Source organism: Theropithecus gelada, chromosome 7b (assembly GCF_003255815.1).
Source record: "Theropithecus gelada isolate Dixy chromosome 7b, Tgel_1.0, whole genome shotgun sequence".
Taxonomy (NCBI): Eukaryota; Metazoa; Chordata; class Mammalia; order Primates; family Cercopithecidae; genus Theropithecus; species Theropithecus gelada.
The window spans coordinates 78,200,278-78,227,257 of record NC_037675.1 but is presented as its reverse complement, the minus strand read 5'-3'; the positions used below and the strand labels follow the sequence as shown (position 1 = coordinate 78,227,257).

The window sequence follows — 26,980 nt, the reverse complement described above, 5'->3', positions numbered from 1 at the left end:
AAGGTCATGTGGCCAGGATGGGATGCCCGCTCTCTTGGTCTCCTGTCCTGGCTCCCTCCTTGTGACCTCACAGCATTTGTTTGCTTCTTAAAGGCCCCTGCCCTCATTCCCTCAGCATCTGTTCCCCCTGCCACTGCCTCCCACCATAGAGGTCTCCCCTGGACTCCATTTTTAATCACTATGATGATTACCCTTGTGCTCTGACCTGCTCTCTGAGGCTCTTTCCCTGCTGCCTAGCAACCCCATCACGTTCCAAATTTGTCTGTGCAGCTCTTAACGAGGCTGCATTGACATGTCTCCTGGTGGTCACTAAAAGCAGAAGGTGGCCCCCGTGGTGACGGGCACACCACCAGCAGCCCAGGACGCCCAGAACCAAGCCAGACTTTATTTGCTTGTGCCCAGCCCTGGCCACCTGTCCATCGAGATTTCTGCCACCTCTTGCTCTCCTTCCTGCCACCATCCGACTTGCCAGGACTCTTCTCGCCGAGACTTCTTTCCAGACCAGACTTATTGCTATGGCTTCATTGTGTTCAAGAAACTGGTACGAAAGGTAAGGGAAAGATGCTGAGCGCCCATACAGCCTCATGGCTGATGGGCAAGAATGTTAAGATAGGCTCAAATCCAAAGGAGACCATTTGTAAACCCATCTCTGTCCTTAGAGGTCATGCTATTAACCATTATATCTCCCCCACTACACACACTTATGATAAGAACATGGGAAAGGCATGCAAATGTGCACTTAAGACCATTTGCAAGAGCCCTTTGGGGAGGCAGAGTGAACTATGGAGGGAGATAAAAATGGACCTTCATTTTTTTCCCTTGCTACACTTCTGTGGGTTTAGATTTTTTTTTTTTTTTTTTTTGAGATGGAGTCTCACTCTGTCACCCAGGCTGTAGAGCAATGGCGTGACAGCTTACTGCAACCTCCGCCTTCCAGGTTCAAGCAATTCTCCTGCCTCAGCCTCCCAAGTAGCTGGGATTACAGGTGTTCGCCACCACACCTGGCTAATTTTCGTATGTTTAGTAGAGGTGGGGGTTTCACCATCTTGGCCAGGCTGGTCTTGAACTCCTGACCTCAGGTGATCAGCCTGCTTTGGCCTCCCAAAGTGCTAGGATTATAGGCGTGAGCCACCGCGCCCAGCCGGGTTTAGAATTTTTACAATGAGACATTATTTGTAATGTAAAACAACAATGAAAAGGATCATGCAACAATGAAAATTAAAACTCTGCTCCTCAATCACAGCTGATAAAGTGGCAGTGTGTGATCTGAAGGGCAATTTGAAGCGACCCCCAAGGGCTCCCTGCTCGGGTGCGGAGACTCAGGGACCCAGACCCCAGTTCTGTCTCTAGAAGGCCATGTGACCTTGCCTGCAAACCTGGAGACTTTGCTGGACGTGGAACCTGGTCTGGAGCCTCTGAAATGGGCATTTGCCATCAGCTTCCCCAGGAACAATAGGTGCCACTTTAGGTAGGGGGCAGGTGAGGAGGCACAGGGCAGGCTGCTGAGCAGCACAGGAGTGGGAGGCCCGGTGGTAGCAGGGCGGGCCTGAGCCACCTTTGGGGCCCTCTTGCTGGATGCCAGTGTCACTACCGAGTGACGTCCCCTGTGCTGGTTGCTGTGTGCATTCCCCCACTCACTCCTTACAGACCCCTCCCAGGTGCCGCGGTTATCTCCCCCTTTTAAAGGGAGAGGCGATCCGCGCACAGCTGCAGCTTTGTTCTGCAGAGCAGGGCTTGCAGCTGGGTCAGTCTGCCTTTCTTGTCTGCGTTGTGGTTTCTCCGCACAACGACTCTGAGTGGACCAAAGGAAAGAGGTACTGGGAGAAGGCTCGTGGGGCAGGGCTGGATGGGAGGCCTTGTCCCACAGAAGCTCTTAAGAACACAGTCCAGCCACAGGGCCACCGAGACAGATGGGAGCCCAGCTGCAGACCCAGGCTTGCCAGGGGTAACTGTGTCCTGTGCTTGGGCTGGGAGGTCTAGTGCAGTGAGAGACAGAACAGGTGTGGACCCCTCAGGCCTGGAGTCTCGGCCAGAGTTATCCTTCCCAGCTGCGAGAACTTGGCTGCTTTTCTTTTCTTTTCTTTCTTTTTTTTTTTTTTTTTTTGAGACGGGCTCACTTTGTGGTCCAGACTGAAGTGCAGTGATGCAGTCTCAGCTCGCTGTGCCCTCTGCCTCCTGAGCTCAAGTAATCCCCCCACTTCAGCCTCCCAAGTAGCTGGGACTTCAGGCATGCACTGCCACGTTCAGCTAATGTGTTTTTTTTTGGTTTTTAATGGAGATGGGGGTCTCGCTATCTCGACCTCCTGGGCTCAAGCGATCCTCCTGTTTCAGCCTCCCAAAGTGCTGGGATTATAGGCATGGGCTACTGCACCCGGTGAACTTGGCTTCTTTGCTGCACGTCTCTAGAGCTCTGTTTCATCACTTGCTAAGTGGGGTGATGGCAGCATTGCCATGGGGCACCGTGAGGCTGACAGCGTGCCTGTTGGGCAAGTGGAGAGGACAGGCATGTGGTAGGGACTCATTGTGGGTTGCTTACAGGCATCACCAGCATCATGGACCTGTCCTCTCTCTTCAAGGACTTCGGCCTAAGATACAACATCCCTCACTCGCCAAGCCACGGCAGAGTGCAGGGACCTATAGTCCCTAACACACCGTTAGCATTTGGTGCTTGTGTGCCTCCGCCCTCTGTCTAGGGCTCTGTCTCCCCCGAAACATTGCCGCCTCCCGCCTGAGCAACACTTCCTCTTTGGGCTGCAGGGGTGCCTGGTACACACCCCTATGGCTTCTCTCACCTCACCAGGCCCTAAAAATCTGCTCCCTTGCCTGTCCTCTTCCTGGGCTGTGAGTGTGAGCTCCGGCTCCTCCCGCTGGCGTCCCCAGCATCTGGCCCAGCAGCCAGCAGCGACTGATTGGGCTCAAGTTTCGCTAAACAAGTGAATTGGGGATGAGAAGGAGGGTAGACAGTGGGGCCCGGCCTTGGCATGCAGGGAACAGGCAGGTGGGTGAAGCCCCAAGTAACAAAGTATAGACAGGGCAGCCGGGGGAGCTCGCATCAGCCCAGCCAGGGCCCCTTGCAGAGAACGGGGAGCGGCGTGGAGCCTGGGCTGACCTGAAGTTCACCATGCCTGTCTTCTCATCGAGCTTCCTTATCACCTCCCTGACCTGGTACTGGTTCAGAGGGACCTTGGTTTGCTGAGGAGGTGGATGGAACATGTGCAGTTAATAGAACTCTGTTCACCCCTCCCTACGCACGCCCCCCCTTCCCCACTACTACACACACACACCTTCCACACACACACCCCCCACACACACAATGCCTCACTCCTCCTGGGACCGTGGAGGGCAACTGATTGAGAGCTCAGGGGAAACTGATTCCACAGCATGGAGGGGCTGGAGAAAGCTCCCTGCCCATGGGTCATTGTCCAGACTCCAAAGGGCCTCCCCTTTCTGGGGGCAATAAGGGAGGAGATCAGAGTCAGGTGGAGCGAGTGGCTGGGGAAGGGGACAGGACTCTCTTTTGCATCCTGTGAAGTTCATTCTTACTTCCTGCCGCTGAGTCCCGACCAGGCTCTTCGCCCCTGGCTGGGGTACTGGGCACTGGACACTGACTGCCTTATCCGTCCCTGCCTGGGCCCCGGGAACTTCTCCTCTGGAGTCCTATTCCTGCAGGGCCCAGGTCTCTCCTGGGATACTCTGATGATAGACCCCTTCAAGTATGCATTACAGGGGGCTTTCAGCACCTTTGTTACATGGGGAGTGAGAGGAATGTGGGATTTCAGAAAAATGATATGGCCCAAGGTGGAAATGTTGGGACTTTGGGATGTGGTCTCCTCTCTCACTCCCTTTGTAATCTGCCCAGTAGTGAAATGCAATGGGGAGAAAAACCTCAAGATAGAAGATGTGTCTCTGGGTGGCATCTCGGGTCCCCGGTGGCATCAAGCCATAGCATAGGAATGACTTCAGCAGGGGTTGAGGGAGGTCTTAGGTTCCCCTCTGGGTCTAGATAAATGAGGGGAGTGTCCCATAGCCCATCCCAGGAAGCTCTAGGAAGTGCTTACAAGCTTTTTTGCTCCTTCTCCTCTCCCCTCTCTCTGACACACAAACATACACACACAAACTCACTCACACTCACACACTCAGCCTGTGGCCACTAGGACCCAGCACACCTCTATCATCACTTTCTGGAACTCGTCCACAGACATCTTCATTGTCCCGGTGGGGTTCAAGCTCTTGAAGAAGTCCATGACTGTGATTTTGTGCTGGTCTGCATAGTTCTGAGAGAAGCAGAAGAGACCAGGAGCAAACACTTGGCCTTCTAACAGTGATCGCAGGCCCCCCTCACCTCCCACAGAAGGGTGGCCCATGCTTCCAGGCCTAGCACGGCTGAGAAGGGCAGAAGGCCAAGGTGAGGAGCCTGAGTCTCCCAGGTGTTGGCCGTTCCCTAAGACCAAGAGCCGAGTGCAGACCTACAAGGCCTGGCAAGGGTGCATGCCGGGATGGTTCCTGTGTGCTCGCCAGGCTTCCAGGAACCCCTTGGCATGGCACAGACGCTCCCTTTGTTCCAAAGGTGGAAGGACTGAAGTCAAGGCTGTTCAGGCGTCGCAGTGCCAACGGGATGGGGCATGACCATTATCTACATATGTGATCTGTTAACACTGGTATGGACGGTGTGCTGTGGATGGTGGGCGGATGTTCAGAGATCAAAAGGTTAAACCACAGCTGTATAATGTGATGGTTTGGCTCTGTGAATTCCTAGGATTCTCACAGTTTCACGTCAATGCTCACATGGAAACATACTTTGTTAGAGTATTTTTAAAAGGATATTTCATTTTTTTCATTTAAAAAATATAGTCATCCCTTGATATCTGCAAGGGATAGGTTCCAGGACCACCTCAGATACCAAAATCCACCAATATGAAAAGGCAGTCCTCCATCTCCGTGGGTTTCTCATTCCTCAGATGCTGTACTTTGGATCCATATTTGCATATGCAGAACCCACGGATACGAAGGACTGACTGTATTTATTGAAAAAAAATCCAAATATGTAAAAGTCGATGAAATGGCACAGTTTAAACCCGTGTTGTTCAAGGGTCAAGTGTATTATTACTCACATTGCAAGGCAATTTTAGATTAGCAGAAGAAAATTTTAAATATCACCCACAAATCTAATACCACCACACGCAGGTAATATCCTGGTGTGGACCCTTTTATCTTTTTAGCTATCTATCTGACATCAATCTGTCTAACTTCTATCTATCTGTATATCATTATCATCTATATCTATCTATCTATCTATCTATCGATCGATCTATCTAATCTCTCATCTTTCTACTAAACCTACTGTTTTACAGAACCCGCTGTTCACATGTGAACACTTTTTCAATGACATTATAATATTGTTTTCCTTTTTTTTTTGAAACAGAGTCTCACTCTGTCGCACAGGCTGGAGTGCAGTGGCACAATCTTGGCTCACTGCAACCTCCGCCTCCCAGCCTCCCAGATTCAAGCAATTCTCCTGCCTCAGCCTCCCGAGTAGCTGGGATTACAGGCATGCGCCACCATGCACAGCCTATTTTTATATTTTTAGTAGAGATGGGGTTTCACCATGTTGGTCAGGCTGGTCTTGAACTTCTGACCTCAAGTGATCCTCCCACCCTGGCCTCCCAAAGTGCTGGGATTACAGGCATGAGCTACCGCACCCAGTCTTACAATATTACAATATTCTTTTAGATCCTTTTTAAGCATTTTTTTTCTCTTCCCCACTGTGACCCCTGCTTCCCCCTGGCCACTCCCCCCTTCCCCTCACTCTCAGAAACTCGGACAGGGTCCTGCTGTATGGATAGCTATTTCTGGCAACATCCGGCTCACGAAGCATTTCCTCAGGGCTCAGCCCTGGGGCCCTTGCTCTTTGTTCCCCACACTTCCCCTTCCCAAGTGCATGGCCTCCCACCCTTCCGGAGTGCCTCCCGAAGCTACATTTCCAGTTTTCCATCCTCCACGGCTGCGGACACCCCACCGGCACTTCAGTCAACACATCCGAAGTGCCCCTCATCCCCTGAATCTGCGCACTGCTGCTGAGCGCTGTGGCAGAGGCCGTGGGTGAGCCCGCGGCACCCACTGCTGTTTCTTCACAGCAGGCTTCTCATCCATGCAGAGGCTGGAAAGCTGAAAGCGACATTCCCCAAGCCCCCTTGCAGCTGGGGGTCAGAATGGATGGCCTGTGCCAAGCACCTGCCTGAGATGTAAGTGTGAGGCTTGTGTCTGATTTGAGAGAGGCAGGTGGTGGGCAGCGGCTGTGGTTGCTTCCTGACTGGGCAGGGCATTCTGCGGTCGTGCAGCTTCTTGATTATAGCAGAAGGAGCAACCCTCTTGGCAACCCAGTTGGGGTGCTTTGAGAGCCATTTCTGGAATCTAACAAGGGTCTGTTTGTTCAGCCCTCCCGACATTTCTATGGTCTCTCTCCTGTAATAAACCCCTGTGTGCTTAACCTAGTTGGAGTAAATTCTGTGGCCAGCAACTAAGAACCTTGCCCAGCTACTTTGGTAGGTGCTACTACTAAGACCCCACACAGCCCTGCCCTGGAGGAGTTCACAGGATTGCAATGAAAGGGTGAAGCCGAAGGCTTCAGGAACACAAAGGGCGTTCGCCCTTGACCAGGGAATCCAAGAAGCGTTTCCCTAGGAAGTGACATTGTGCAGAGACCTGAGAATGGGTAGGAATGAGCGAGACACAGAGGGCAAGAAGAAAAGTGTTCCAGGTGGAAGGACTTGCCCTGCCCATACACAGGCCTGCAGTGAAGGGAGGGCTGATGCAGAGAGGATCCGGAAGCACTCCAGTGGGGCTGGAATGTGGAGAGACAGGAAGGGCCAGGTGGCAGGCACTTCCCCCATCTGCACTTCCCTGCCTCTGGCAATCTTTCCTTCAGTCCCTTGGGCTTGAAATCTTGGGTTACCTTTGGGTTTCTCTTATCATCACAGGCCTTCCTATCCCAACACACACACACACACACACACTCACATGCATGCAATACATAACCCCACATACCCAACCATTCGCCAAGTCCTGGAGATGTTTCCATAATGATAGCTCTTACATCTGCCCTTCAATTCCGTTGTTATTCTCAGCCAAGCCATCATTCCACATCTAGAATGCTACAATAGTGTGCTCATATGGTTTCCTACTTTTTTTTTTTTAACCCTCTTCAATTCACTCCCCATTGCCAGAACCCCTCAGTCCTGCTGGATTTGCATCACATCCACTGCCCAACAGCTCTCACCGGCTCCCTGTTCCTGATGGAATCAAAGCCAAACTTGGAGCCTAAAATCTGAGGGCTGCCACTTGCAGCCCAGCCTCCCTTGCCAACTTTGCCTCTTGGGCTCCTCTATGAACCTGTAGTCATGTGTTAGTGTCCCCTGAACATGCTGCGTGCGGTTCCACCTCGGCACCTTTGCTGGCGGGAGCCTCTGCCCGGAACACCCTCCCACCCTCTGTGGCTCACCTCAGTCTTTGACATTCTTCAGGGCCCTTACCCGATCCCATCTCTTCCAGGAAATCATCCTTTTCTGGTTGCCCAATCCTACATTGATCTCTTATTTGGATTTTGACTACATTTTCTGCTTCTGTCACTTTTATGTTGTTTATCATATGACATCTTTTTTTTTTTTTTTTTTTTTTTTGAGACGGAGTCTCGCTCTGCCTCCCAGGCTGGAGTGCAGTGGCATAATCTCAGCTCACTGCAGCCTCCACCTCCCAGGTTCAAGCGATTCTTGTGCCTCAGCTTCCCAAGTAGCTGGGATTATAGGCACCTGCCACCACGCCTGGCTAATTTTTGTATTTTTAGTAGAGATGGGGTTTCGCCATGTTGGCCAGGCTGGTCTCAAACTCCTGACCTCAAGTGATCCACCTGCTTCTGCCTCCCAAAGTGCTGGGATGACAGGCAGGAGCCACCACGCCTGGCCATATGAAACTTTCTATGATCTGTGGGTCATCACTGTATCCATCCCATCTTTCCAACCAGATTGTCAGTCCCCTGAGGGGAAGGGCTATGTTTGACTCTGCATGTCTTGTTTGGTCCCCAAGATTCTTTTTGTGTGCATCTTTAAAACAGGAGGCGGGGCCTCCACTTTGCATCAGACAGCTCCATTCCTGTTCACTGGACCACCCTGCTCCCCTTGCAAAACAGGTTTGCCCTTGGTTCCATCTGAAGTCATCTTACTTGTACAAATACTTGACACCACTTTGCCTTCTAGAATTTTTCACATAGCAATTTTCATGTGGGAGCTCTTTTATTTAGTTCTGGAAACTGAGGCACAGAGCAGACCCATCAGGGGCAGGAAGCAGCCCAGGGACACACCCTGCAGAACGTGCATTGGCAGAGCGCCGTGCCCATGCCTGCTCCCCAGATAGTAACTGCTCTGCGGCCAGCAGCAGGCTCCTCGCCCCCACCGCAGGGTAAGAGGCCTGCCGTGGAAACACCAGAGCAGAGTCTGGGCACTGGTCTGCGAGACGATGGGACTGGAGGAGCAATAACATCCCTTTAGGTGCTAATATTCTCTGATTTTGTATTTCCACTGTTACATCTGCCTCCTGTGATTGCCAGAGCTAATCTAAGAAAAGATGAGTCGGGGGCAAGTTACCATTAGAAACAAAGGACTGAAGCGTCTCTCTTTGGCTGAAGCTGCCAGATAGCCATCCTGACCACAGGGATGACTTGACCTCCTTACCAGCAGTTAGAAAGAAACTGTGTCTATAATAAACAGGTGCTTGTTCTATACCAGGCAACCTTCTAAGCACTTCATGCATTTTACATAATTTGATTTTCCAAGCAATCCTACTGGGTGGCTACTGTTGTGTCCATTCTGCAGGTGAAGAGACTGTGACCCAGAGAGCTTTAGTAACTTGCCCTTGGTCATACGCTAGCAGGTGGAGGAGCCTGGGTGGGAGAATCCATCCTGTCCACCCATCCCCTTCAGCTAGATCTCAGCTCTTCCTTTCCTCTGGGGATCAGGAAGCACTGCTGAGGGATCCAGTAGCCACAGAGAATATTCATTCCATATCTGCAGTCCAAGAGACTGAGATATTCCTTATCAGAGAGGGCTGTACAGACACTGTGGGGGAGGGAAAGTCTGGAAACTGATGTGGAGCCATTAGCCAGCTTTCCCCAGGGCTCCCTGGAGGCCCTGAGAGGAAGGCAGGAGCTCACCTGGATCAGTTTCATGGGGTTTGTCAACAAAAAGATGGTTTTCTTGGCAGAGAGGCCTTGTACTGCCTTGAACACCACATCCAGCTGCGGGTGAACAGCATACACTCCGTCCAACGTTTTCATGAACTGCTCGGACACCAGCACGTTCTGTGGCAGGGAGAGAAGGGACCCATGATGATGAGGGCACTGCCATCATGACTGCCCAACCAGTGCACCCCACCCCTTCCACCCCAGCCAAAGTCAGGAAGTTTTGTCTCTTCTAGTTTTTTCTCAGTGCTGCTCCCGGACTGGGATAGTACGGGTATTTTAGAGCTTGTAAATTGACTTGTAAGTTTCCTGTGTAATTTTGATGGGATGTTTTTGTTGAGTGCTGGTGGCTTGTCACCTGCTGCCAGCTCAGCTCTGCTCTCAGATGGCATCTGCATCTGACAGATGAGATACGGCTATGGAGTGGCAAGACGATTCTTAAAGCCCTGAAATGTCCATGTCTGTGTGAGTGTTGTTCGTCAGAGAAAGTGCCCTGGAAGAGGATCCCTGATTCCAATAAGTGACCAGGGACGAACTGGAAACCTCCCCTTCTGGAACTGCCCTCAGAGCTGGTTTGTAGGACACGGGAGAAAATGCGTCCTGTGAAATAGTGTTTGATCAAACCTGGGCTCCACCAGTTTGGTCAACCTGCTTCATTCCTCAGATGTGGCTTGGAGTACATTTCGCCCTTCCAAAGAATTAAGCCCCTGCTTAAGGGCAGTAGGCTTTGTAGAGATTCTAGAGAAAGTTCTAGGAGCATCTACAAAAGAGGAATTTCCATACTGTTCACAGTTATGGCGGCATTGTTGACAAAGGGGAAGGAGAAGGCTAATTCAGGCTGGGCATGATGTCTCAAGTCTGTAATCCCAGCACTTTGGGAGGCTGAGGTGGGTGGATCACTTGAGTCAGAAATTCAAGAGCAGCCTGGCCAACATGGTGAAACGCCGTCTCTACTAAAAATACAACAAAATTAGCCAGGTGTGGTGGTGGGTGCCTATAATCCCAGCTACTCAGGAGGCTGAGGCAGGAGAATCGCTTGAACACAGGAGGCAGAGGTAGCAGTGGGCTGAGATTGTGCCACTGCACTCCAACCTGGATGACAGAGTGAGACTCCATCTCAAAAAAAAAAAAAAAAAAAAAAAAAGAAGGCTAATTCAGACCTATTTGTTCTGGTAGGTTTGTTAAGTGCCAATGTGGTCACAGCATACAGGTTTATGGGCCATCTAGGGCCTAAACAGCACCATTTCTTTTTCTTTTCTTTTTTTTGAGACAGAGTTTCACTCTTGTTGCCAGGCTGGAGTGCAATGGCGCGATCTTGGCTTATCACAACCTCCGCCTCCCAGATTCAAGTGATTCTCCTGCTTCAGCCTCCCGAGTAGCTGTGATTACAGGTATGCGCCACCACGCCCGCTAATTTTGTATTTTTAGTAGAGATGGGGTTTCTTCATGTTGGTCAGGCTGGTCTCGAACTCCTGACCTCAGGTGATCCACCCACCTCGGCCTCCCAAAGTGCTGGGATTACAGGCGTGAGCCACCACACCTGGCCTAACAGCACCATTTCTAATGTTCTCTCAAACACACTAAGGCAGTGCCTGGGTTCACACCTTCCAACCTGTACTGCCTGGGAGAGGAAAATACAGATCCCAACAAAATCTGAATCTGCAGTGGAGACTCGGGGGCGAAGGCAGCATCCTGGCCTGCAGATTCAGAACCAGAGCATGAGGATGGGGAAAGGGAGGAAGACCCAGGAAGCACAAGAATGGCCTGGGGCAGGGAGGACGGGTGAGAGAACAAAGGGAAAGAAAAGCGACTATGTTTGACAATGTCTCAAAATCTGTGGCAAGTAAAAACCCACATTGTATTAATTATTCAGTTCTAAGGAGCTTGGGTTTAAATATTCAAAATGCCATCACTGGAGGCTGAGTGCAGTGGCTCACACCTCTAATCCCAGCACTTTGGGAGGCTGTGGTGGGTGGATCACTTGAGTTCGGGAGTTTGAGACCAGCCTGGCCAACATGGTGAAACCCCATCTCTACTAAAAATACAAAAAGTTAGCCTGGCATGTTGGCACATGCCTGTAGTCCCAGATACTCTGGAGGCTGAGGCACAGAGTTGCTTGAACCCAGGAGGCAGAGGTGAGCCAAGATTGCGTCATTACACTCCAGCCTGGGCAACAGAGTGAGACTCTCTGTTTCAGTTTCCTTATATGTAGAACGGGAAAATGAGGAAAAGTACTTGTTGTGGGTTGAATTTTGCCCCCTCCCAGAAAAAGATGTTGGAGTTCTAACCCCCAGAACCCATGGATGTGAATTTGTTTGGAAATAGGGTCTTTGCAGATGGTCAAGTTAAAATGAGGTAATTAGAGTGGGTGCTAATCTAATATGACTCTGTCCTTATATAAAGGGGACATTTGGATACAGAGACAGGGAGAATGCCATGTGAAGCAGAAGATAGAGATGGGAGTGATGCTTCTACAAGCTGAGGAACACCAAAGCATGACAGGAACCACCAGAAGCCAGGGGAGAGGTCGGGAACAGATTCTCCCTCACAGCCCTAAGAAGGAATCAGGCCTGCTGACACCTTTCTCTTGGACTTCCAGCCTCTAGAACTGTGAGACAATACATGTCTGCTGTTTAAGCCACCCAGTGTGTGGTACTTCACAGCAGCCTTAGGAAATTAATACAGTATTCTATCTACCTTCTAGAGTAGGATAAAAATGAGCTGGCATATACCAAATCACTTAGGGAAACAAAGAGTATAAAATGGTAGACAAGTATAGGCTATTATCACATGCCACCCGTATGCTGATTCAGGCAAGAGTTCCCAGCAGGATCTGAAGTCACCTCCTGGGGCTTTCCTCCTTTATCAAGAGATTTTCACCCAAAAATACTGCTCTGAGTCTAACAGGCCAACTCATGAAATGAAAATAAAGTATGTGTTTTAATACCCAGATTCTACAAATTTTGTGATTCTGGAAACATTCTGGGACCCAGGGCCACTCCATCAGAAAAGCTGATGTTAAAGAATTCTGTTTTGGAGTCCTCCTGCCTTTCTTTTTGGCATTGCCTTATCTCTACTCTCAGGTTTTCATAGCCCTAGTTTCTAGCATCTGGTAAATTATTTCTCACTATGATGTTACTGACTAAATAGCTACGCTTCCTAAAAGGATCCCTGGAGAGGGTAGAGTTGTAACAAAAGAAGTGACCCTTTCATGGAGCACTTGTGTGAGGGCCTGTGAGGGATAGAGCTGTTGGCTCCGGCCAACACAGAGTATAGAGTGGACGGGGTCACTAGCTTGTGCCTAGACACAAGCAACTACCATTTGATCACTTACGGAAATATCAAGCTCTTCCATCCTGGATTTGGGGTTCCTCTTGATAGCCAGGGTAAGTAAAATAGCCCCATCCATACTTATGGGATTCAGGAAAAGCTATAGAGGGAGAATCAAGACAAGAGGAGGCTGAGATGGGAGGATGAGGCTGGCCCAGAGCACAGTTGCTACATCTCATCAAATCACAACATCTGTCTCATACCCAGACTTCTCTGTAAGTAATTATCTACTTGTCCGTCTGTTTGTTTATCCATCTGTCTGCCTATCTCACTGCTGATCCATCCATCCATCCATCCATCCACCCACCCACCCACCATCTGTCCATCTTACTGCTCATCCATCCAACCATCTATCTATCCATCCATTCATCCACTTATTTACTCATCCATCTCACTGCTCATCCATCCGTCCATCCATCCATCCTTCCATCCACCCACCCACTCATCTGTCCATCTCACTGCTCATCCACCCAACTATCTATCTATTCATTCACCTGTTCATCTTCTCATCCATCCACCTCTCATCCATCCATCCATCCATCCATCCATCCATCCATCCACTCACTTATCCAACTCATTGCTCATCCATCCACCCACCCACAGATCTATCCATCCAACTGCTCATTATCCAACCATCTATCTATCCAACCATCTATTTATCCATCCATCCATTCATCTCCCTGTGCATCTACTCATCCATCCACCTGTCATCCATCCATCCATCTATCCAGCCAGTCATCTGTTCACCTCACTGCTCATCCATCCATCCATCCATCCACCCACCCAGCACATATTAATTAGAGGCTTGCCATATGCCAGCTATTGGACTAAGCACTGAGGGACACATAGGCAGACATGGCAAGGTTTCTGCCCTTGGGTAGCTTAACACTGTAACTGGGGGAGAAAGGCAAACAAGCCAATAGCATCAGAAGTGTTATGACAGCAGTGACAGAGGTACACCTGGGTACTGCAGAAGCAAGGAAAGGAGCATGCAGCATAGGGGAGGGAACCATGGAGCTAAGCCTTGCAGGACTAATGAGGATTAGTGAGGTCTGAGGAAGGGGGGCAAAACCAGAGGAGGAAACAAGATTCACCAAAAAAGAAAAAGGAGTAGGCAAGTGCAAAGGCATAGGGGTGTGAAACAGCATGAAATGTTTGTGAGCAGAAGCAGAGAGAATGAGGCCACAGAGCTGGGATGGACCACATCATGGAGAACCTTATAGGCTTGGAGAAGGAACAAGGACATTATCCCAGTGGTGCTAGGAGCTGCTGAAGCATCGATAGAAGTTAACAGAAGGGACTCTGGAGCCTGGTGGCTTTGCTTACCAGCTGCCTGGCATTTCATTAATTCCCTGATCACTTTGTACTTATCACCTACGGCTGCTCTGAGGACTTACCATACCAATTCAGGCAAAGCATTAAAATGAGTGCCTGGTAAGCAGTATGCCATCAATGAACAATAGTTCTTATTATTGAAGGCTTTCAGCTAAGTGGCTTCATGATGAGGCAGCCAAAACTCTTACTGAGCACCTAGTATATGTCAGCTGTGTCCCAGGCTCTGATATACTCCCGTAAGAAAATGCAGACTGGGGCCCAGGCCTCGTGGAGCTCAGCATCTAGAATCCTTTGCTGGACTCACTTCCTAATGGGAATTCCTTATTTTTCCAAGTTTAGGGGAAATGGGCACCAGGGCTGGATGTGGAGACCCAGAGATAATTCCTGTGGCAAAGTTGATGTGGTTTCCATGGTGGCCAAACTAAGAGTTTTGTCTTAAACTTTTCTGTTTCACTTCTAAAACATTTTAGAAAATTGAAATATATTCATTACGTATGGTCATTGTGGAAAAATGAGAAAAGCGGCAAAAAATGGTTTAAACCATGTATACCCACAAAACAGCAAAGACCCCTATTGCCATTTTGCTGAGGCAACTGCTTAGTCTTTTAAAATTCAGTTTCTCAGACTGTCTCTGGCTTCCTCAGCCAATGGGGCTGAGCCACCCATAGCCTGGGTCAGTCTCTGTCTGAGTTATACCTGGCCCCGCTCCACCCCAGCTGGGACTCCCAGATCTCCTGGTCACTAGATGGCCAATCTGTTTGGTCTGTAGTCACTGTGCCCCTGCCTGTCAGAATCTGGCTTCCTCCTGTCCTCTTAGCAGCTCCTCATGGTTGTCCTCTCAGATGGCATCCCCTTCCTCACCGTTTCCTTACTGTTTTTTTTTCTTTAGGACCCTCACATCTGTGGTCTCCCCAGTCACCCTCATATATTGAGGAGTTGGAGTTGCCATGGAAAACCAGGAAGAGCAGGCTTCCCTCTGCCTCCTGCTACTTGTGTGGCGTAAGCAAGTCACACAACCTCAGTTTTCTCATCTGACAAGTGGGGCTAACAGAGCCCACATTACCAGGTGAGGCTATGAGTAATGAGAGCTGGCTCTTGGCAGGAGCCCCAGAAAGGGAGATGATTAATAGAAGTCCTCACCTTTCATTTATTTTCCAACCACTCAATAGCATCTATATTATAAATTAGCATCTACAAGTAAATTAATTTAAAATGAAATATGTATTCATTAATTCATTCATTTGATGAATATTCACTGGGCTTCTACTATGTGCCCAACACTATGCTAGGTATGAGGGACTAGGTATAAGGAGTTTAATGATGGGAAAACCAAACAGTCTTCGATCATTTTTGAGGCAGTCTCGCTCTGTCACCCAGGCTGGAGTGCAGTGGCATGGTCTCGGCTCACCGCAACCTCCGTCTCCTGGGTTCAGTGATTCTCTTGCCTCAGCCTCCCAAGTAGCTGGGATTACAAGCATGCACAACCACGCCTGGCTAATTTTGTATTTTTTTTTTTGAAACGGAGTCTCACTCTGTCACCCAGGCTGGAGTGCAGTGGCTGGATCTCAACTCACTGCAAACTCCGCCTCCCAGGTTCACACCATTCTCCTGCCTCAGCCTCCCGAATAGCTAGGACTATAGGCGCCCGCCACCTCACCTGGCTAGTTTTTTTTGTATTTTTTAGTAGAGACGGAGTTTCACCGTGTTAGCCAGGATGGTCTGGATCTCCTGACTTCCTGATCTGCCCATCTTGGCCTCCCAAAGTGCTGGGATTACAGGCTTGAGCCACCGCGCCCGGCCTTGTATTTTTATTAGAGACAAGGTTTCACCATGTTGGCCACACTGGTCTTGAACTCCTGACCTCAAGTGATCCACCCACTTTGGCCTCCCAAAGGGCTGGGATTACAGGCATGAGCCACCGTACCTGGCCCAAACACAGTCTTCGTTTTGATGAAGCTTTCACGTTTGAGGGGATGACAGGTGAGCAAAGAGCCCTTATGTACATGGAATTAGAAAGGGCAGCAAGTTCTATGGGAAGTAGGGAGCAGGACTCTGGGAGCAGGTCCCCTAGACGGAGGATCCCAGCAGCAAGCAAGTGGAGGGGGAGCGGCCAAGCCTCTGTGGTAGGAGGAAAGGAGCGGAGAGAAGACCAGGGGGTCTTGGGTGCAGAGCAAGGGAGAGCACCGGGTGGACTGAGGCTGGAGGGGCACTTGGGGCTCAGCGAACGGGATCTGAGCAACAGGAAGCCATGCGGGGGTCTAAGCTGAAAGACAGGAGACTGAGGGGCTGGAGGAAGGGGAATGGACGTCAGATTTGTGTTTAAAAAGCACATTCTGAGGGCTAGGCACAGTGGCTCATGCCTGTAATCCCAGCACTTTAGGAGACTGAGGTGGGAGGACGGTTTGAACCTGGGAGGCGGAGGTTGCGGTGAGCTGAGATTGCACCACTGCACTCCAGCCTGGGGGACAGAGCCAGACCCTGTCCCAAAAGAAGAAAAAAGCACACTCTGGTGGCAGTGTGGAGATCCTGAAGGAGACCCAGATGGGAGGAAGGAAGCCCTGTTAGGAAGATCTGTAGTGCACCAGGGAGTACTGAGGGTGACACTGGCTTTATAGTAGAGCATGGTCACTGCATTTACAGCCAAGAGGTGGTAAAAAAAAAATACATGCATATATGAAGTACAGATGTTCCCAATTATTCTCTCCAGTATTATGCAGCCCCCAACTCACCCCAACACACACACACACACACACACACACACACACACACACACAAAATAGCCCCTTTTCAGCTGAAGACTACCTTCAGAACTCTGAGGCTTTCATTGGATTCCAGTCCTTTGCTGATTTTGGAGGCCCCTTCATTGCCGATGTCATTGCCGCCGACATCCAGGTAGACCAGGCAGCTGTTGAGTCGGAGGACCTCCCCTAGGGCCACAGCCCCCTCATTCCCAAGGCCATTCATGGAGAGATCCAGCTTTGTCAGGGTCACATTACCCTCCAGGAAGAGGGGAGAACAGCACCAGCATCAAGGTTGCGCGTGACTCATCCAACCACAAGGGCCCTGACTTCTACCCGCTGTTGGCATCCAGACTGGGCGCTCAGTGGTCCCCAGGACCGATGGATTTGCCAGATCATTCAGAGCTCCCAGCTGGGCTCAGTCTCAAGTGCTCATGAGACTCCCTCCCTTTGGCTTCTGGTCATTCCCTACCCACTAATTAAACTGCCCTCTTGAAGTGTATCCAAAGATGCCACTCTGGCCTCAGCAGATATGATTTATACTAAAGAATAATGTGCAGTCCAGGCGCGGTGGCTCACACCTGTAATCCCGGCACTTTGGGAGGCGGGCGGATCACAAGGTCAGGAGTTGGAGGCCGGCCTGGCCAATATGGTGAAACCACGTTTCTACTAAAAATACAAAAATTAGCTGGGCATGGTGGCAGACACCTGTAGTCTCAGCTACTCAGGGGGCTGAGGCAGGAGAATCACTTGAACCCAGGAGGTGGTGGTTGCAGTGAGCGGAGAATGCACCACTGCACTCCAGCCTGGGCCACACAGTGAGACTCCATCTCAAAAAAAAAAAAAAAAAAAAAGAATAACGTGCATCCAGGAATTGTGGGAGGGAGACCAATAACTTGAAAAGTATTTGATGAGAGCTCAGTACACCCTCATTGACGGTGACCATGAGGAAGAGGCTTAGGATGGCAGAATGGGAGGCCCTGGCTATCTTCAACTGGACTCCACCCACCACTCGTGGAGAGTGCCTTACCCGGAGACCGTTGCACAAGGCCACAGCTCCCCTTGTATGGAAGTTATTCCAGCTCAGATCCAGTGATGTAAGCCCCACATTGATGGCTGAAACAGGGAGGGAATTGGCTTAGCATCTCCCACAGCCCAGAGAACCCATTCTAAGAGTTAACAGATGCCCACGACATTGGGGATAAAGACCACTCAGTGGTCATGCAAAGTAAAATTCTCAGATAATAATTTTTTCAGTTATTCATTTAAACACAAAATTGTAAGATGATCCCCAAAGCTGGCAAAGATGTGGTGAAATAATCCTCCTTACACAGTTTAGGTGGGAAGGAAATTGGTATAGTCTATTTGGCAGATATTATCTGATCACAAATATTTTCCCATTAAAATGTGCATACTCTGTCACTCACCTCTGAGTCTCTACCTAAGACGACAACACAGAATATGGGAAGAGCAAGGTGCTTGTAGCTGTTTACCATGGCATCATTTATAAAAGTAAGAATTAGCCGGGCACAGTGGATCACGCCTGTAATCCCAGCACTTTGGGAGGCCAAGGTGGGCCGATCACGAGGTCAAGAGATCGAGACCATCCTGGCCAACATGGTGAAATTGCGTCTTTATTAAAAATACTAAAATTAGCTGGGTGTGGTGGCGTGTGCCTTTAGTCCCAGCTACTTGAGAGGCCGAGGCAGGAGAATCGCTTGAACCTGGGAGGCAGAGGTTGCAGTGAGCCGAGATTGCGCCACTGTATTCCAGCCTGGCGACGGAGCGAGACTCTGTCTCAAAAAAAAAAAAAAAAAGTAAGAATTATTTGGCCGGGCGTGGTGGCTTACCTGTAATCTCAGCACTTTGGGAGGCCGAGGCAGGTAGATCACCAGAGGTCAGGAGTTTGAGACCAGCCTGGCCAACATGGTGAAACCCTGTCTCTGTCTCTACTAAAAATACAAAAATTCACTGGGCGTGGTGACTCACACATGTAGTCCCAGCTGCTCAGGAGGCTGAGGCAGGAGAATTGATCAAACCTGGGAGGCGGAGGTTGCAGAGCCAAGATGGCGCCATTGCACTCCAGCCTGGGTGACAGAGCAAGACTGCATCTCAAAAATAAATAAATAAATAAAAGCAAGAATTATTTATCTGGTGGAATACTAAGAATTAAAATAGACAGAAGCAGCTGGAAAACATCTTCAGTGGCTGTATTTACACAGGAAGGCTGTGATGGACCTGGCGTATTACGTCATGTGATGTCTTTATCATGGCAGGCCATGGCTGCAGTGGTGACTCCAGAATTTCTCTCCAGGAGAGGCTCAGGGGCACAATGAGTTGGAAGTGGGGAGGCATCAGGCTTGGTGAGAAGCTGGGTTTGCACAGAAATCATACTTTTGTTTTGACCTGAAGATGATTTTGCTTACATGTTCCACAGGGTTGGAAGATCCTATTTAAACACACTATTATTGTTGTTTTTATTTGGGTAGGACAGTTATGCTAAGGAGGCCATTGACAGAAAGTCTAAAGTCCTCTTGAACCACTACTGAACGGGAGGAATTGCCTTTAGGCCTCTGGCCCAGGAATAATGTCTTATTTCTTTTCTTTTTCTTTCTTTCTTTTTTTTGAGACAGAGTTTTGCTCTTGTTGCCAGGCTGGAGTGCAATGGCTCAATCTCGGCTCGCTGCAACCTCTGCCTCCTGGGTTCAAGTGATTATCCTGCTTCGGCCTCCCGGGTAGCTGGGATTATAGGCACCTGCCACCACGCCCAGCTAATTTTTTGTATTTTTAGTAGAGACAGGGTTTCATCATGTTGGCCAGGCTGGTCTGGAACTCCTCACCTCAGATGATCCACCCGCCTCGGCCTCCCAAAGTGCTGGGATTATAGGCATGAGCCACTGCAGCTGGCCTATTTCTTATTTTTTATGAACAGTGCACTATGTTCTGATCATGCTTCTCTTTGTGTCAACCCTCGGTGTGAGTTTTTAGTAAAAAGCGCACAATACCTTATATAATTTTGGGAATAAACTTTCTCCTGCCTTCATTAACCCCTCCCCTCTCTCCCTCACTCTCTTCTTACCCTTATTTCCTCTTCTCTGCCAGTTCCCTCATTTAAGCTACACCTTGCACACCCGCATCACTCAAATGGCCACACAAGTTAGATTGTAATTCTGATCTCACCACTTACTACATGTGTGATTTCAGGCAGGTTACTTATCCTTCCTTTACCTCTGTTTCCTTATCTGTACAATAGAGATATCAACCTATATAGAGTTTTTATGAGGATCGATGTAAAATGCCCAACATGATGCCTGTCACATAGCAATCACTTCAAATAATAAGTGTTTTTTTTTTTTTTTTTGAGACAGAATTTCGCTCTTGTTGCCCAGGCTGGAGTGCAATGGCACGATCTCTGCTCACTGCAACCTCCGCCTCTCAGGTTCAAGTGATTCTCCTTCCTCACCCTCCCGAGTAGCTGGGATTATATGCCCAAGTCACCACGTCCAGCTAATTTTTTTGTATTTTTAGTAGAGACGGGATTTCACCATATTGGCCAGGCTGGTCTTGAACTCCTGACCTCAGGTGGTCCACCCGCCTCAGTCTCCGAAAGTGTTGGGATTACAGGCATGAGCTACTGCGCCCAGCAATAGTAAGTGTTTTTAAAAGCTGCATTTGCAGTACGATTATAACAATTTTAAAAGAGGGCACAGGCCGGGCACAGTGGCTCACATCTATAATCCCAGCACTTTGGGAGGCCAAGGAGGGTGGATCACTTAAGGTCAGGAGTTGGAGACCAGCCTGGCCAACATGGTGAAAACCCATCTCTACCAAAAATACAAAAAAATTAGCTGGGCGTGATGGCTCATGCCTGTAGTCCCAGCACTTCAGGAGGCCAACGGGGGCAGATCACAAGGTCAGGAGTTCCAGACCAGCCTGACCAACATGATGAAACCCCGTCTCTACTAAAAATTTAAAAAAAAAAAAAAATTAGCTGGGCGTGATGGCTTGGACATATAATCCCAGCTACTCAGGAGGTTGAGGCATGAGAATTGCTTGAACCCGGGAGGCAGAGGCTGCAATGAGCCAAGATCGTGCACTGCATTCCACCCAGCCTGGGCGACAGAGTGAGACTCTGTGTCAAAAACAAAACAAAAAAGAGAGCACAGTCACGTTAAATTTATGACCTCAGCTTTCAGACAGAGACTCAAACTGCCCCACATGGAAAGGTGCTTCCATTACATGTTGCTTCTCCCTCCTACATGGTATTTTATACCGCCTGCCCTCCCATCAACCCTAGTGGTATGAACTGAACTTTCAGCTGAAGATCTTGCCTCCTACTTCACTGAGAAAATAGCAGCAATGACAGGCTTCAAATGCCACCATGAAATCTATCCACTTACCTGCACCCGCACCACCCTTTCCTCGTCTGTTTTTCCATGAATGAACTGTCCCTCCAGCTCTCAGGCCGGCGAGCTCTGCACTTCTGTTCTGGACTCCATTGCCTGCAGCCTTCTCATGGACTTTGCTCCTGTAATTACCTCCTTCTTCTTCTGTAGCATCAGTTTCTTCTTTCTTCCTCTCAGCATTTTCCATCCTTAAGAACCCTCCCTGGACTCTGTGTCTCCCTTAGCTCCTGCCCCCTCTTTCTGTTCCAACTTTCCCAGCAGAACTTCTGCAGTTGCCTATAGTGTTCTTTTTGCTTTGCATCCTATTTTCTTTTTATTTTTAGAGGACAGGGTCTCACTCTGTTGCTCAGGCTGGAGTGCAGTGGCATGATCACAGCTTTCTATAACCTCTAACTCCTGGGCTCAAGCAACTCTCCCACCTCAGCCTCCTGAGTAGCTGGGACTATAGGCATGTGCCACTAATTTTTGCCCAGCTAATTTTTGATTTTTTTTTTTTTTGAGATGAAGTCTCACTCTGTCACCCAGGCTTCAGCAGGATCTCGTCTCACTGCAACATCTGCCTCAAGGCCAGGCTGGTCTTGAACTCCTGACCTCAGGTGATCCACCCGTCTCAGCCTCCCAAACTGCTGGGATTACAGGTGTGACACTGTGCCCGGCCTAATTTTTGAATTTTTTGTAGAGAGAGGGTCTCACTATGTTGCCCAAGCTGGTATTGACCTCCTGGCTTCCCATCTTAGCCTCCCAAAGCACTGGGATTACAGGCATGAGCCACTGTGCCAGGCCTCCATTTTCAACTCAACCTCCTCCAGTTGGGTTTCCATACTCACCCACTCCGCTAAAACAGCACTTCTTTTTTTTGAAATTTTAAGTTCAGGGGTACATGTGCAGGTTTGTTATATAGGTAAACTTGTGTCACAGAGTTTGTTGCACAGATTATTTCATCACCCAAGTATTAGGCCTAGTAGTCATTATTTTTCCCGTTCCTCTCCCTCCTCCCTCAGTTAGTCCCCAGTGTCTGTTCCCCTCTCTGTGTTCGTGTGTTCTCATCATTTAGCTCCCACTTATAATTGAGAACAGGTGGTATTTGGTTTTCTGTTCCTACATTAGTTTGCTAAGGATAATGGCCTCCAGCTCCATCCCTGTTCCTGCCAAGAACATGATTTCACTGTTTCGTTTTTTTTGTGTGTGTGTGACTGTATTGTATTCCATGGTGTATATGCACCACATTTTTTTTTTTTTGTTTGTTATCCAGTCTACCATTGATGGGCATTTAGGTTGATTCCATGTCTTTGTTACTGTGAATAGTTAAAATAGTACTTTCAAAGCCACTAACTCTCCATGCTGCCAAGTGCCATGGTCACTATTTTATCCTTGTCTTATTTGACCTCTCAACAGCATTTGACGCAACTGCTGACCTTCTTCCTGAACTGCTCCCTTCCTTGGCTCCTGCCACCTCACTTTTCTGGTATCCCTCCTATTTGACTGACCACTCCTCAGGCTCCTCTTCCTCCTCTGTGAAACCTAAAAATGTTGGAGTGACCCAAAGGTCAGTTCAATGGCCACCTACTCAACTCTCTGTCTATACTCCCTGCCTAGATGACCTCATCTTGCCTCATGGTTTTAAATACATCTATATACCTATGACCCACAAATGTGTATCTTCAGCCCTGATCTCTTCACCAAGCTCTAAACTCATACAGCACACCATCTACCCGACTTCTCTATGTAGGTGTCAAATGGCCATTGCAAACATCACGTAGCCAAAATGGAAAACGGGGCTCCTATCTCCTGTCCCTCCTGTCTCTGTTGCTCCCTGAGTTGTCTCCATCCACGTAAACAACACCGTCATCCAACCAATAGCTGAAGCAAAATGACCATGAGTCTATCTCTCTCTCTCTTTCCCCCATTCTTCACATCAGCAAGTCCTTTTGGCTTTACCCCCAAAATATATTCTGAATTCATTCACTCTTCTCTATCCCCGCCTCCTCCCTGAGCTCAAGCTATTTTCCTGTCTTGCTTAGACTCCTGTGACAACTTCCTTTTTTCTACTCATTTGCCTGGGGATGACTATTTAGGTTGTTACTATTTTTTTTTCTCTTTTATGACGATGCTGTAATAACCTCCTCACACATTTCTCTGTGTACGTGTGAGAGCTTCTCTGAGACAATTCCCCTTGATGGGAGCGAATTTCTGCATCAGAGAATAGACACATTTTCAAGTTTACCAAGGATTGTCAAGTTGTTCTCAAAAGTGCCCGGCAGCTTGGAAGTATTCTTATTTTGCTCGGTTGTCCGCAGCCTTTGACATTCACTGGCTTTAAACTTTCACAGCTTTAATAGATGACAAGGAGAACCTTTCATTTCTCTAATTAGTAAAGAGATTTGGGCACTCACCTTTCTTCTTTTGCTATGCATATGCCTTGACCATTGCTCTATTGAGGCTATTTATCATTGTCTAATTGAGCTAAGGATCTTTTATCAACATTCTGAATACTAATTTTTGTACTCTACAAATGCTGCAAATGTCTACCCCCTGTCTGTTGCTTGTCTTTTGTTTTTGTTTTTGAGACGGAGTCTCCTTCTGTTGCCCAGGCTGGAGTGCAGTGGCGCGATCTCAGCTCACCGCAACCTCCACCTGTTGGGTTCAGGCAATTCTCCTACCTAGCCTCCGGAGTAGCTGGGACGACAGGCGCACACCACCACGTTCGGCTAATTTTGTGTTTTTAGTGGAGATGGGGTTTCACCATGTTGGCCAGGATGGTCTCGATATCTTGACCTTGTGATCCACCCACCTCGGCCTCCCAAAGTGCTGGGATTACAGGCATGAGCCACCATGTCCAGCCTGTTGCTTGTCTTTTAAGTTTGTTCATGGTTATGTGTCTTTTTATGATATGCATGTTTCAAATGTATTGTTGTCAAATATGGGGATTTTTAAAACTTTTAGGTTCAGGTGTACATGTGCTGGTTTGTTATATAGGTAAATTGCATGTCTCAGGGGTTTGGTGTACTGATCATTTCATCACCCAGGTAATAAGCATAGTACCCAAAAGGTACTTTTCAATTGCTTTTGGACCGTTTATGCTTACTGGGCCATACTTAACAGTCCTTAGCCTTCCTAAGATCAGCCAGTTGTTAGTTGTTTCTATGTTCTTCTAATCGTCATCAAGTTTTGCTTCCCATGTTCAGGTGTTTGCTGCTGCTGCTTCTTCCCCTCCCCCTCCCTCTCTCCCTCCCTCTCCCCCTCCCTCTCCCCCTCCCCTCCCTCTCCCCCTCCTTCTCCCTCTCCCCCTCCCACTTCCTCTCCCTGTCCCTTCCCTCTCCCTCTCCCACTTCCTCTCCCTCTCCTTCTTCGACTCCCTCTCCCTCTCCTTCTTCTTCTTTTGAGACAGGGTCTCTGTTGCCCAGGCTGGAGTGGAGTGGCATGATTATAGCTCACTGCAGCCTCGACTAACTGGGCTCAAAGGATCCTCCCACCTCAGCCTTCCAAGTAGCTGGGACTACAGGTGTGCACCACCATACCTGGCTAATTTTTTGATATTTTAAAGAGACAGGGGTCTCCCTATGTTGCCCAGGCTGGTCTTGAACTCCTGGGCTCAAGCAATCCTTCTGCCTCAGGCTCCCAAAGTTCTGGGATTACAGGCATAAGCCACTGCACCCAGCCAAATCTGAATATATTTTGGGCATGGTTTACATCACTTTTATAATCACAACATTTAAAAATAATGTTAAAAAGGGAGATTCAGCTCTGCCAAGTAATCCTCCCCATCCCTCCCCTTTGCTGTCCCTTCCTCCAGGGAGACTCACCCAGCATCTGGCCCAGTTGCTCCCCTCCTATATCAGAGAATTGGTTGTGACTGAGATCCAGCTTCTTAATTCGGTAATTGGTCTACAGAAACAAACAGGGGAAAGAGAAGGATTTTTTGTCTTCTGATTGCAAATATCTTACTTATCTCAGGGCAGTATGATGGCAGGGCTCTGATGTACCAAAAATTAGGTGAAGACATTGTCTTAGGCATTTTTTGTTGGACTGTGCTGGGAGAACTTAGTGCCATATAAACAGCTCTACCACTTGCTGCGGCTTTTGCTGGAGTTGGCAAGGTCTAAACACTCCCCAGTCCCTAACATGTGAAAGTAGCCTCAGGTCACTGTGCCCATAGCAGCCCCAGGTTGCCCAGATCTCCCAGGGACATCACCCACGTGGCTTGGCTGTACTCCCTGCCTCTTACCGACAGGGCTTGGCAGAGCGGTGCTGCGGATTCTTCCTTGAAGTCATTTCCTGTAGTGAGGGTGGTGTGTCAGCAATGCACTGCTAGTTCACCATGGCCTCTCCCACCCTCTACCCCTCCCAGTCCATTTCCCTTTAGAATAGTCAGACAGAGAAACTTTGGGAGGCGGAGGTGGGAGGATCGCCTGAGCCCAGGAGTTTGAGACCAGCCTGGGCAACATAGTGAGTCCTTGCCTCTACAAAGAATTTTTTGAAAAATTAGCCAGGCATGGTGGCATGAACCTGTGGTCCCAGATACTTTGGAGGCTGAGGTGGGAGGATCACTTGAACCCAGGAGGTCGAGGCTGCAGTGAGCCATGTTGGTGCCACAGCGCTCCAGCCTATGTGACAGACCAACATCCTGTTTAAAAAAAAAAAGAAAAGGAGCCTGGGCATGGTGGCTCATGCCTGTAATCCCAGAACATTTACAGGCCAAGGTGGGTGGATCACCTGAGGTCAGGAGTTCGAGACCAGCCTGGCCAACATGGCAAAACCCTGTCTCTACTAAGAATACAAAAATTAGGCAAGATGGTGCACGCCTGTGGTCCCAGCTACTCAGGAGGCTGAGGCATGAGAAATGCTTGAACCTGGGAGGTGGAGGTCGCAGTGAGCCGAGATCACGCCACTGCACTCCAGCCTGGGTGACAGAGCAAGACTTCATCTCAAAAATAAAATAAAATAATAAAATCAAATAAGAAAGGAAAGGAAGGGAAGGGAAGGGAAGGGGGGGAGAGGAGGGGAGTGGAGAGGAGGGAAGGGGACTTAAAGCAAGTATTACGTGGACAAAAGAGAACAAGGCAACTGTTTACCCTCTCCTTTAACATTGCCTTTTCTCTCTGCCGTGAAATTCCAGGAGTTGGTAGCATACCCTGTGCATTCATTAGCAATATCAACCCCCAGTCTAGTGCCTAGAGTCTGTAACATCCTAAAAATGCTCATCCAAGTTCAAGCAGCAGGACTGGGACACTTGTGAGTGAGACACTTGCCATGGGTGCAAAATTTAAGGGGTGCCTAAAAACTCAGTAATCAAGAAGAAGAATATCCTAATACACTAAAAAAATCAAAATTAGTCCAAAATCATCTATATATAACAAGTGTTTTTTTTAATTTTAATTTTTAAATTTAAATTTAAATTTTTTTATGGAGTCTTGCTCTGTCACCCAGGCTGGAGTGCAGTGGCATGATCTCGGCTCACTGCAACCTCCGTCTCCTGGGTTCAAGCAATTCTCCTGCCTTAGTCTCCTGAATAGCTGGGATTACAGGTGTGCGCCACCACGCCCGGCTAATTTTTGTATTTTTAGTAGCAACATGGTTTCATCATGTTGGTCAGGCTGGTCTCAAACTCCTGACCTCGTGATCTGCCCATCTCAGCCTCCTAAAGTGCTGGGATTCATGCCTGGTGTGTTTGTAATTTTAAATAGAGACAGGATCCGACCCTGCACACACATGACTAGGCCTTATTCACCTCACTCCATTCTATCCCTGTTGGATGCTGTTTTTATTTAATGTCTTGATATTTTGCTCATCATGATATTTTGGCACTCCTTACATTTGTGACCAACGCAAGTGGCTCACTCACCTTACCCGAGGTGTGGCCCTGCTAAGCAATGTAAGACACTGGTGATTTCTGGGAAGTACATGACATAGAACCTTATTCCCAAATTTCCTCCTTTGAACCC

At 48.8% G+C, this 26,980-nt stretch overlaps 1 protein-coding gene across 2 annotated transcripts in view; it reads right to left on the bottom strand.

Moving 5' to 3' along the window:
• Nucleotides 1–365: 365 nt before the first annotated feature.
• LRRC74A (leucine rich repeat containing 74A) overlaps nucleotides 366–26,980 on the bottom strand; it is a 43,031-nt gene continuing 16,416 nt past the window's right edge. For both annotated transcript variants that reach the window (XM_025392630.1, XM_025392629.1), the window contains exons 6-14: nucleotides 25,264–25,313; nucleotides 24,842–24,923; nucleotides 17,663–17,748; nucleotides 16,697–16,891; nucleotides 12,564–12,659; nucleotides 9,203–9,349; nucleotides 4,167–4,274; nucleotides 3,110–3,192; nucleotides 366–538 (exon numbers count right to left, since the gene is read on the bottom strand). In XM_025392630.1, the coding sequence (XP_025248415.1) occupies nucleotides 514–538; nucleotides 3,110–3,192; nucleotides 4,167–4,274; nucleotides 9,203–9,349; nucleotides 12,564–12,659; nucleotides 16,697–16,891; nucleotides 17,663–17,748; nucleotides 24,842–24,923; nucleotides 25,264–25,313 (872 nt within the window). In that variant the 3' untranslated portion in view covers nucleotides 366–513. The remainder of the gene's footprint in view (nucleotides 539–3,109; nucleotides 3,193–4,166; nucleotides 4,275–9,202; nucleotides 9,350–12,563; nucleotides 12,660–16,696; nucleotides 16,892–17,662; nucleotides 17,749–24,841; nucleotides 24,924–25,263; nucleotides 25,314–26,980) is intronic.